Source organism: Pogonomyrmex barbatus, unplaced genomic scaffold (genome assembly GCF_055798465.1).
Source record: "Pogonomyrmex barbatus isolate J1 unplaced genomic scaffold, ASM5579846v1 scaffold13, whole genome shotgun sequence".
Lineage (NCBI taxonomy): Eukaryota > Metazoa > Arthropoda > Insecta > Hymenoptera > Formicidae > Pogonomyrmex > Pogonomyrmex barbatus.
In genome coordinates, this window is record NW_028297109.1 from 543,187 (window position 1) to 555,796 (window position 12,610).

Here is a 12,610-nt window from a genome sequence, read left to right on the forward strand (position 1 = left end):
GAGCGAGAGCGACGAATCGTTTTTACGCGCGTTCGATCGTAATTTGACGTATCGCGATTCCGATGACGATCGTTGCGAGTTGCTTATTGAGAGTGACGACAGTTTAGAGTGTCACGAGACTATTGCGCCCGGTAATGACAAGGAGTGGATCGTGACGAGAGAAAATGTTCGCTGGAATGTGGCTACGTATCACTTGCGACGGGAGATCGGTACGGAGAGTTCGCGAGAGAAACTGTGGATCGGAACGTTGCTCGCTCTGAGCGATAGAGCGGTAATCTACGAGAGAACAGCGAGAGAGAAAAAAATTCGAGACGTTAAATTCGTCGTTCCTACGGACAATTGGGGTAACACAGTGTGGGAAGTTGCGACATGAAAAAGAGTCGCGATCTTCTCGAACGCGCGGCGGGAGTTGAAGGGGTGTGCGCCTATCGTATTTGGGAACAGGAGTGTATCGAGTGTCTCCAGATCTTGAGAGAAAGATGTGAGAATAGAGTCGATCCTACGGTTACCGGAACGATAAATTCTTTAATCTCTCGAATAGCGCAATTGGAGGGTGCGAGATTCGCTTTGAGTAGACGTTTTAGTCACTTGGGTGCAGGATACGACGGTTCGAAGGGATTCGAATGGGTGGATATCGAGACGGCTTTCGCGAATCGTGTATGAACGGGTGCTGTGGTAAATATCGAGTACATCGAACCTCGACGGTTTCTTGAGGACGCGAGGGCTACAGTGCTCGAGCGAGTGCAAGTCGATCTTGATATGCACGCGTGTTTAAAAATCAACACCGTGTTTCACGGGGAGTTTGTCGCGAATGATAAAAGTGCCGTTAAGAGCATTCGTACGAAGAATTGTCAGCTATTCGGTATGTCCGCTCTACGAGAATGGTATGACGAGAACGTTATGAATGTTGTTCTGACGTCGCTAGAAGAATTTCAGGAACGTGATAGCGGTTGGGCGTTATTTCGAATATTAAATTTGATGATTAATATAAATAAGTGTAATCTTATGCATGCTGGATGTTGGACGTTACTTCCTTCGAAGATAAAATATAAAAGAGCCGTGATTAATGTACGTTCACACGATAATGCGTGTTTCGCGTGGGCGGTGATGGCCGCTCTATATCCCGTTGATATGCACCCAGATAGATCGTCGTCGTATCCTCACTATTCGTTAGTGCTAAATTTCGATGGTATTGATTTTCCTATGACACTACGAAATATCGCTAGATTCGAACGTCTCAATGATTTGTCTATTAACGTATTTGCTATTCGAGAGAAAACGGGGAGAAACGATATCACGATCGTTCCTTTGTCGCTTACGGAAAACAAAAAATCTACGCACGTGAATTTGCTCTATTTGTCGAACGAACGGTGCGGCGATAATGTCGGTCATTTCGTATGGATAAAGCACTTGTCTCGACTGTTAACGTCGCAAATAAATAAGCATAAAGAAAAAAAATACATATGCGATCGGTAAGCGTAAGAGAGATTATTCTCGTTGTGAGATAAATTTTGTATTAATTATATATTGTATTTTTCAGATGTCTACATTATTTTTATTCAAATGAGAAATTGGTCGCGCATAGTATCGAGTGCGGAAAAGCGAACGACTGTGCTGTTATTCTTCCGAGCGAGGACGATAAGTTGCTCTCGTTTCACAATCACGACAGAAAGGAGAGACTACGATTCGTCGTGTATGCAGATCTGGAGTGTGTCCTAGAAAAGGGAAATCAACGACAGTGGAAGTCTCGACAATAGATTCGCCTATCAACACCACAAGGCGTTTAGCGTAGGATATTATTTGCATAGCACGTACGACGGAATCGTTTCCGCGTATAGATTTCGCCGAGGCGACGATTGCGTCTCGTGGTTCGTCGAGGAGCTGCGCGCTCTCGCGTGTCGCGTGAAGAAGATTCTGTGCGCTAGCGTACCGATGTCGGAGCTCACGTCGAACGAATGGAACGCTTTTCAAAAGGCGACAAATTGTCACGTGTGCGGAAAGAGCTTTGAGTCGTACGATATTCGTGTGCGTGATCACTGTCATCTTACCGGACGATATAGAGGACCCGCGCACGCGAGTTGTAATTTGAATTATCAGAATGCGTTTGTTATTCCTGTTTTTTTCCATAATCTATCCGGTTATGATGCACACTTCATTATTAAGGATATAGCGAACGCTTTTGAGGGTAGAGTCGATTTGTTACCGTTGAGGAAAATTAAGGAGAATTAAGGAAAATTACATCGCGTTTTCGAAAATTGTCAACGATTCGACGCACGGAAAATGGAAGACTTGTGTTAAGCTACGTTTCGTGGATTCGTTTAAGTTTCTTAATACTAGTTTAGAAAAAGTAGTTTCGTATCTAGATCGAGAAAAATTTAGGATCTCGCGATTCGAATTTTCTGATTTAATTGCGGAGGATTTCGAGTTGCTCACGCGCAAGGGCGTATTTCCTTATGAGTATATTGATAGCGTTGATAAACTGTTAGTAACCGAATTACCGCCGATTGAAGCTTTTTACAGTTCTTTAATTGGTGAAACTGTGAGTGTTAGTGATTATGAACATGCGCGAAGAATATGGGAACGTTTTCACGTGAAAACTCTCGGCGAATACAGCGATCTATATTTGAAAACGGATGTGCTTCTCTTGGCGGATGTCTTTGAAAATTTTCGAGATACTTGTATGGAAAGTTACAATTTGGATCCAGCGCATTATTTCACATTACCAGGATATACGTGGGACGCTATATTGAGATATACGAACGTTCGATTCGATCTGCTCACTGATATTGATATGGTGATGTTCGTAGAGCGCGGTATACGCGGCGGGTTAAGCCAATGCTCGAATAGATACGCGCGAGTTAATAATCAATATGAATCATCATATGATTCGTCTCAACCGTCGTCGTATCTTATGTATTACGATGTGAACAATCTCTACGGTTGGGCTATGTGCGAACCTTTACCGTATGCGGAATTTCGTTGGGTCGAGAATGTCGAGGGTTTCGATATTATGTCCGTGCCATCTGACTCCGATATTGGTTATATTCTAGAAGTCGATCTCGAATATCCGCGACATCTTCACGACGATCACGCGGATCTTCCGTTTTGCCCGACGCGCGAGAGATCACCGGGAAATCGAAACGAAAAGCTACTCGCCACGCTCTACGACAAGTCGCGTTACGTGACGTATTATCGTAATCTTCAGCAGTGCGTGCGACACGGTTTACGCGTGACAAAGATCTATCGCGCGTTGCAATTCGCGCAGTCTCCTTGGTTGCGCGCGTATATCGAGCTCAATACGGAACGGAGAACTCGCGCGAGCAATGAGTTCGAGAGAAATCTGTATAAGCTGATGAACAACGCGGTTTTCGGTAAAACAATGGAGAACGTACGTAATTACGTAGACGTGAGACTCGTGACGCGTTGGGATGGAAGATATGGCGCAGAAGCGCTGATCGCGAAACCGAATTTTCATAGTAGGAGCGTTTTCGACGAGAATCTTATGGCTATCGAGTTACGCAAACTCGAGGTTCAATTTAACAAACCAATCTACGTCGGTATGTGTATTCTAGAAATATCTAAGATGCGATTATACGATTTTCATTACGATTATATGATACCGCTTTATCGCTCTAAATGCAAAATTATGTACACGGATACCGATAGTTTGATATATTTTCTGGAATGTCAAAATGTTTATGAGAATATGAAGCGAGATATCGTGAGATTTGATACTAGCGATTATTCCGACAACAACGCGTACGATATACCGCGCGCGAATAAAAAGGTTCTTGGTTTGATGAAAGATGAGAACAATGGAGCGATAATGACGGAGTTCATAGGACTCAGGGCGAAGATGTATGCTCTGAGAGTTTTGGGAAAGAGCGATACGAAGAGAATAAAGGGCGTTAGGAGGAATACCGTCGCGAAAACGATAACGTTCGAGGATTTCGCGTGTTGTTTGAACGAATCTTTGCAGCAATCGAGACGTCAGGCGTGCATACGCTCGATGTTGCACGAGGTTTACACCGTGTCCGAATTAAAGCTAGTTTTAAGTCCTTACGACGACAAGCGATACTTAATACCTGGCTCCACTAATACATTACCGTGGGGTCATTATAAGATACCATTATAATAAGTAAACTTTGTACTAATATAGAATAAGTGACACTGTACATTCTTTATTTATTATAATACAGCTGTTTTGTGAATCCAAGAGTTATGTGTATTGTCCATTCCTAACCATTTGACAAAAACTTTATCGTCCTTTCTACGTAATACTTTCTCAACGAGATAGATATCAGGATTGGAAACTCGCAGTAACTCGTGTTCGTAAAACCCTCCGGCTATTGGTTCCTTACGATAGTCTTTTAGCAGATACGTCACAGGATTCGTGTGTTGCACCTTAGCGATTCGAAAAATCTCAGTCGTCCAGTTAGGCGTATATTCTTTTTCGAAAATCGTTTTGAACTTGCTGACGCGTACCGGATCGTTCACCTTGAATTTTGCGGGAGCTGAAATCTTAAAGTGACTGTATACCGTGGAGAGAAGTCTCTTGGCAATGGTTGGAGTTACGTCCGCCGGTCGCATTCCGATCGTTCGATGCGTGCGATTGTTATACTCCGAGATTAAACGCGGTAGAGCATCGAGCCATCTGTACGATCCGTTTAGCGTAAAGAGTTTCCACATGTTGTTCTTGAGCGTGCGATTAAATCGCTCCACAACCGCCGCTTTCATTACCGAGTACGTTGAGTAATGGCGTATATCGTATCTGTCAGTAATCGCTTTTACGGAGGCGTTGTAGAACTCCTTGCCCTTGTCCGTTTGTAGATTTCGCGGATATCGAGCGTCGTCGCGAAATAACTTAGATAACGCCGCGGCTACCTCGCTTCCGCTCTTGCTTTTCAGCGGCACAACCCACGCGTATTTGCTCAACACATCGATAACCGTCATCACGTAATTGTAGCCTTTGTTTTGTCGCGCGTACGGACGCATCTCAACGACATCGGCCTGCCACAGATAGTCGTAATCGCGCACTATGACTCGACGACGCGGAAAATTTCTTCGCGCCGGCTTGTGAAGCTCTTCGACGAGTCTTCTCTTCTCGATGCTCATCGTTGATTTTTACGAGGAGGCGCGATTCGCGTTGGTTTTATTCGTGCGTATTCGCTCCTGTTCCTCGTTCCAAATGTTAATCGTGTGTTTCATAATATTTGGAATATCCGTTTTTAGTGTGCTCAGTAATTCGTTTATTGTTTCTCTAGTCACTATTTTATCCACGTTCAAAGGCCAGCGTCCTGTCCAGGGTCTCTCTCGTTATCGTATTATTCGTTAGCTCTCTCGTGATTCTCGTCAGATCTGTCACGCTACGCGCGAGGTTCTCCACGTTCGTCGATATTTTCTCGCGGCTCTTCGACGATGCGTCGAACTCGTTTCGCACGGATTTCTCTAACTTATGCAGTGATTCCTCTAGGATCTGTGTTCGTTTCTCCTGAACGTCGCTGATCGTCTCGACAGTCTTTCGAATCTCGCTCGAGTTTCTAGTTTGCACTTTGTCCTGTTTTTCCTCCATTCGTCCTAATTCACGTTGAAACATGAGCAGATCTTTAAGTCGTTGATTGTTCCGTTTATCGAGTAGTTGTTTCGTTTCTCTTATTCGTTTATCGAGATCGACGAACAAAGCTTCCCTCCTTTCCTCGATCTGTCGCAGTGATTCCTCTAGATTTCGCGTTCGTTTCTCTTGAGTGTCACGGAGCGTCTCAATGATTCCTCGGATCTCGCTCAGATCTCTCTCTCGCGATTCGTCCCGTTTTTCGAGCTCCTGTTCCACTGTGTCTCTCGTCTTCTCTATTCGTTTGTCGTGATCAACGAGCGAGGCTTCGCTTTTCTTCTCGAGATGCCGCAGAATGTCCACCTCGGTTTTTACGTCGTAATACTGCAAGAGAATATTTCGAATTCGCTTGTTCATATCTTCTAGCTGTTTTCGTAGTTCGTTCGTTAGAACTTTCGATTCCTCGCTCCTTACGCGAAGCGCTTCGTCGACATAACCTTTGGTTGTCGCGTCGGTATCATCGATCGGTGTATCCAAATGGCGTATCTTATGTCTGTTGACGTCATAGTCGTTCGGATTAAGGCAGAGCGCGCTGCGACGCACGTACGCCCGCAGGGATTCGATCGTCGAATGATCGTTAATGCCGCGTTGCTTCTCCAGAGATTTCCCGAATTTATTCACGGACATCATGCTCTCGCGGGTGACGAATCTACCGCGCGTGATAATCTGCTCGTAATCTCGGCGATCTGCATATCGTATTTGAGAAACAATCTGGCTACGCGCGTCATAGATTCCTCCAAGTCACCGATCGATTTAACCGTGCTCTCATTCATCTTCGACAATAAAGTTCGAGTGCTTGTCGAGAATTCGCTCGTCTCGGAGATTTTCGTTTCCGCGTCTCGAAACGCGCTGTCCACGTAACTTTTACTCGCGGCGTCGGTATCGGTTCTAGGTGTAGCTAAACGCCGTATAATTTTGTCTCTAGCGTCGTAGTAATCGTCACTTAGACAGAGAGCGTTATTACGTATATAGCGACGTAAGGAATCGATCGACGGTCGCGAGCGTACCCTGTCACCTCCGCCGAACGACTCCAGCGGTCTTCCGAACTTGTTCACCAACATAACGGGAATACCGGTCGCCACCAGCGCGCGCCACGTTTTACTCGATCGCGTCGATCTCGCGAAGTTCCTCGAGTATCGATAGAATCTCATTGTCATGAGCGTCGTTGCCAGCTCGTCTAGAGGCATCGAGCAATCGAAGACGATCGACTAGTTCATTGGGATCGTCCCAATGGACGTACTCGATTCCTTTGTTTCTCACCCGCATAGCGGATGGAATAGAGTCGATCTCTTTTTTTCTCGCTTTACTAATACCAGCACCACTTTTATCCTTATCGAGCAATAATGGCGCGATGATATGTTTGTACTTGAAACCTTTGTTTCCTAGAATAGGCATAAGCGCATTGTGGCCACGTCGATGTGCGTTTATAATTAACAGTATACTCTTGTACGTTTGCTTGTCGTTTTCCGTGTACACAACGTCGTCGGGAAGTCTCTTGAAGATCAACTCGTACAAGCCCGGGCTATCCGGATATCGCGTGTCGCCCACGATCACGCTGTCATCGGCGGTCACGTCGAATCGCCTATCGCCAAGCATCGAGCCGTCTAAATCGAAGTACACTCCGTAAACGTGATCGATCTCGCTCTGTTTGTCCCCGCTTAGAAGCGCACCCATATATTTGCGACCTAATGGTCCCCATTGTGCGTTCGATATTGATTCTTCCGATTCATTTCTAGTCGCGGGACTCACCGTCGCGATCAAGGGCGATCTCGTCGAGAGGCGTCTTCTCGTCGATCTAGACGATGGCTTATCGTCGTCATCGGTTTCGCGTTTTCTCTTAGCACCGACGAACGTGATCGGATCGATTCCCTCGTCTCGCGTAGTATTCTCGGCAATTCGTTTCAACGGCTGAACGATCGGCTTGAGTCGTCTCTCCAGCGCGATCTCCTCTTCTATCTCACCGGTCTTTAACTCTCTGTACTTTTTACGTATAGAGTTCTGAGTCTTCGCGATCTCTCGCGCCATTTTTTCCAACCAAGCGACATTTGTACCAGCCGCAGCGTCAACGTCCATTTTCGTAGCACAACTGATCGCTTTACACCACGGCGAAATCGTTAAATCCTCGTCTATATCTACCATTTCTTAACGCGCTGTCTTTATCGATGACTACGAAACCATATTTGCGTTTCCAACACGCGCGACATAAGGCGTAAAAATTCTCATACGACATATCCGTGTTCACATGCTCGTTGTAAACGTGCTTTAGGTTAGTGCCATCCTGTTTAAACAGAATTAAAAAATTCGCGTTGTCGCGTATCAAGTGTTTTGGAATTTTAGCATATGTCTGACAAAGATAGAAACAATCGATGCTCGAGTGTCGACCCATGGCAAAATATTCCCTGATCGCGTTCTGCTTGTCACAGGCCACGTCGTCGAACACGAATATCGAATCGGGAAGCGCCTCGCTCGGCGGCACGACGTCGCTATTGTTTGAGAACGCGTGATAACCAATCTCGTCCATCGACTCGAGTAGTTCCGCCAGATATCGATATTTTGGTTGTTGCAGAGATTTCGAGTAGACGTACACATTCTCAAAGCGTGCGCCATGCGGACTTTCGAGCATGCTTATCAACACGTTCGTTTTACCGCAATTGGAGGGGCCGCAAATGATACAACGTATCGTGTTCGGTAGTAGAGGGCCGTGTCTGCGCGCCCTCCCGATCGCGTCGCCCGAGATTCGTCGAGCCTTACGATCGAGATTGAGTACTCCTATAGCTGGCGACCGTCGAACGAATCGCATTTACTCGCGCTCGCTTCGAGAAGACGCGACCGATAATTTCTCCACTTATACTCGACGGCGATTCGATCGCGCACAGTGATCGGAATGTTTCCTCTATTAACGGACAAACGCGATATTCTCAATCTATCCGCTCAACAGTTGCAACTTATTCCGAAGTTCGTTCTCGTGCGTGATTTCGATAGATACGTGGAGCTACTGTGGGACAAGTTACCCGATTATCTCAGAGCGGATCCCGAGGTACAACGTTGTCGCGTGTGTCTGGAACATTATAATCGTTCGTGGCAACAATCGCATATAGACGGTCCTGCAACTCTTATTAAAAATTGTAACGAATGTTTAGCGGCGTGGGATTACTCAATGCGGCGATAAACGCGCTTCCCTTCGAACTACATATTCCCGGGTATCAATTTTGTGGGCCCGGCACCCATCTCGCGAAACGATTGGCGCGCGGCGATCGAGGCGTCCGTTGGATGCGGCGTGCCGCGAGCACGATATCGCCTATTCGCGAAATAAGAAACTCGCCGATCGCCACGACGCCGATCGAGCTCTCGCCGAGAAAGCGCGCGAACGTATAACAGCCGGAGATTCCACCTTCGGCGAGAGAACTGCCGCGACCGCCGTATGGGCTGCTATGAAAACAAAGACGAAGCTAGGCATGGGTTTGAAAAAGAAGAGAAGGAAGACGACAACGAGAAGGAGGATACTTCCAACAGTGAAACGTGGAGGCTTGTTACCCATTTTTCCGATATTAGGCACGCTCGGTTCTTTAATCGGTGGAGCGGCGGGTGTCGCGAAGGCAGTAAACGCCAGTAAAACTGCACGGCGTCAACTGGAGGAGTTGCAACGTCACAATCGAGCGATGGAGGGTCACGGATTGCATCTAGCGCCTTACAAACGTGGCAGCGGTGTAACGAGAAGAACGAAAAAAAAAAATCATGGAAAGAAACGTTAGGATCGCTTAGGTTACCGGTCTCCGCCATCACAACGAACGAACAATTGAACCGTTCGGCGCGTCGTCTACGAGTACCTTTCTTCAGAGGAGTGTTTATGCGTGACGCATTACCATTAAAGGCGCGATGTAACGAGAGTGGCATCGTGAATCTCGACGACTCGATGGGTTCGGGTACTCACTGGGTCGCCTATGCGAAGAGGGGAAACGACGCGATTTACTTCGACAGTTTCGGCAATCTTCGACCGCCGAGGGAACTCGAGAGATATCTCGGCGGCGTAAATATAACGTACAATCGCGGATCGTATCAGACGTACGATCAGAACATTTGCGGTCAGTTGTGTCTGCGATTTCTCTCGAAAATTGGTCGCGATGTCGCTGAGTCTTTCGTTCACCGGTAGGAGTAGCGTTCTCACGACGTGCTATTTTCCCGCTTTAGATCTGAGCGACGACGATTATGAATTAGGTCTCACGAATTTCGAGACATACAACACTATACCGAATGTCGATTCCACGAATAATAAGTTCTATTACGACGACAAAACGATCGTGATTCCCGAAGGTTCGTACGAATTAAGTGCGATAGACAGATATCTAAATGCCGCTATCTCTAAAAAGCGAAAGATCGACGAAAGCAAAAGGATGAGCGACGATGACGAGAGCGACGACATCGTCTATGACGAGAGCGACGAGGGCGAAAGAGGCGCGCGGTCTCTGATCATTCGAGCCAATGAAAATACTATGAGAAGTGAAATTAAATGCGAGCATCAAATCGATTTCGCGAAACCGAACAATATCGGTTCGCTCCTGGGATTCTCATCGTCGCGCGTGCTACGACCGAACAAATGGCATACGTCCGACAGATCCGTGAATATCATGGGCGTAAATATCATTAGAGTGGAGTGCAATATCACCGCAGGTGCGTACAGCAATAACGAGCCGGTTCACACGATACACGAGTTTTCGCCGAATGTTCCTCCGGGATATAAACTGTCGAACGCTCCAACATCGATCATTTACTTTCCGATCATCGCGCGAAACGTTACCGATATCACGCTTCGAATCGTGGATCAAGACGGGCAACCGATCGATTTTCGTGGAGAAGAGATAACGGCGCGACTTCACGTGCGACGACGAAGACATTAGAGAGAAATGCGCGAGAGCAAAAGATGCTCGTTCTAAATGAGTGGTACTCGAGAGGAAGAGAAGAAGACGCAAACGCTACATCCGCGATTCCATCGCAAAACGACGCGACGAGGAAGGCATACGAGGGAAGAACAAACGAGCTGAACGCCGCGAACGTTGCATTTTTAAGATCTTTAGGTTTCGTCATGAAAAATCAACATGGCGAGCGACATTTTAAGTATCGGAGGTGCTCCAATCTTTGACGATCGTATCGTGAAAATAGAAACTCACACTTACAATCCATATGCTAACACTACATTCGGATACAGCGACGAGATACGAATACCTATTCAGCAACAGGATCTGTATACGTTGCCATGTGAAAGTTTTCTATACATCGAGGGAAAATTTGCGACGAGAGAGACCGCGAAGGAAGGCACGGCGAAGGAAGGCACATCGAAAGAAGTTATGAGAACAAAGCTAGTCAATAATTGCGTCGCGTTTATGTTCGACGAGATTCGATACGAGCTTAATGGCGTAGAGATCGATAAGAGCAGAAACGTCGGCATAACAACCTTGATGAAAAACTATGCATCGTTGAGCTACGAGAGAGATAGAGTTTTACAGAATACCGGATGGGAAATACCGCCTATAGCGTTAGACGATTTTAACTTTTGTGTGCCTCTCAACATACTCCTTGGTTTCTGCGAGGATTATAAACGCATAGTGATAAACGCGCGACACGAACTCATTCTGATACGCGCTCGCAACGATAACAATTGCGTCGTAGCGTATTCAGATCAGAGACCGAAGATCACCTTGTTAAGAATACAGTGGCGAATGCCACACGTGATACTTAATGACGTTAACAAACTATCGCTTCTGCGAACATTGGACAGTGGACGATATCTGAGCATGGGCTTTCGTTCGTGGGATCTACGAATTTCCGTTGTTGCAAAGTACGACCAAACATTCCTGGGCGGTAAAAGCGACAACGCAATTGGAGAAACCGCGATACGTGATATTTGCGCTACAGACCGGAAAAAAAAATGTATCGTCAGAAGACATTTCTAAATTCGACAATTGTAAGCTGACTAATGTAAAACTCTATTTGAATTCCGAGTTCTATCCCTACGATGATATGAATCTAGATTTCGAGCGAAACAAGTTCGCAGTACTGTACGATATGTATCTAAAATTTCGAAAGACGTATTACGGATGTGAGACTTGCGAACCATTTATGTCTGTCACTAGATTTCTGCAATACGGTCCGCTAGTGGTCATCGATTGCTCCCACCAGAACGAATCGATCAAGAGCGCCACCGTCGACGTTCGCGTAGAATTCGAATGCAAAGAGAACGTTCCGGCTAACACAACGGCTTATTGTCTCATCATTCACGATAGAGTTGTAGAGTATAACCCACTGACGAACGTCGTACGTAAACTCACGTAATCGCGGTTTTCCTACGAGAGCGATGACAAACATACCGATCTTCGTCGATCTGCAAGGTTTTACCCTTCGAGAAAAATTTACGGTTAAAGAGGTGGCAATATTAAAAAATGGAAAAGAGCTGACCCATCGAATATTTCGAGAAGCGATGCCTTGGAATCTTCTTACAAAAACAGAAAAATCTAAAGCGTGTTGGATAACCTCCAATCATCACGGCTTGCAGTGGAGCGACGGCGACGTCGCGTACAGACTCTCGAAGAACGTGATTCGAAACAGCGTGTGCGATCAATCACGAGACGCGCCTAAACAAGTGTATGTCAAAGGCTTGGAGAAAAAAAAATGGTTAGAGGAAATTCTCGGCTGCGACGTCATCGCGGATCACGACGTGATCGTCGAGACTATTGACGCGGATTTCGAGGATATAGGGCGCCTAAGCACTCTGGACGACGTTCGAGAATTTCATTGCGAGCGTCACACGAAGCATTGCGCAATGGAGAACGTGTGCAAATTGTACGATTGGTGGTCAAAACGACGGGAATGTATCATCGAATTGTAATATCGCCGCATTAACGACTTATATCATATATCCTATTAGTTTTTTAATATTATAATTAGATTCATTGTTTTATATTATAATTATATTCATTGCTTATACTATAATCGAATTGAAATTAG

The 12,610-nt window shown here is 46.0% G+C and overlaps 2 protein-coding genes across 2 annotated transcripts; both read left to right on the plus strand.

The window, feature by feature from the left end:
- Positions 1-369: 369 nt before the first annotated feature.
- Positions 370-4,135, plus strand: LOC148937504 (uncharacterized). The gene is made up of 4 exons (XM_089072257.1): positions 370-657; positions 1,720-2,025; positions 2,324-3,553; positions 3,704-4,135. Exons 1-4 carry the CDS (start codon positions 370-372, stop codon positions 4,133-4,135), a joined length of 2,256 nt encoding a protein of 751 aa, XP_088928383.1.
- Positions 4,136-10,704: 6,569 nt separating this feature from the next.
- LOC148937505 (uncharacterized) lies at positions 10,705-11,559 on the plus strand. Its single transcript, XM_089072258.1, has one exon. The coding sequence runs from the start codon at positions 10,705-10,707 to the stop codon at positions 11,557-11,559; it is 855 nt and encodes a 284-aa protein (XP_088928384.1).
- The last annotated feature ends 1,051 nt before the right edge of the window (positions 11,560-12,610 follow it).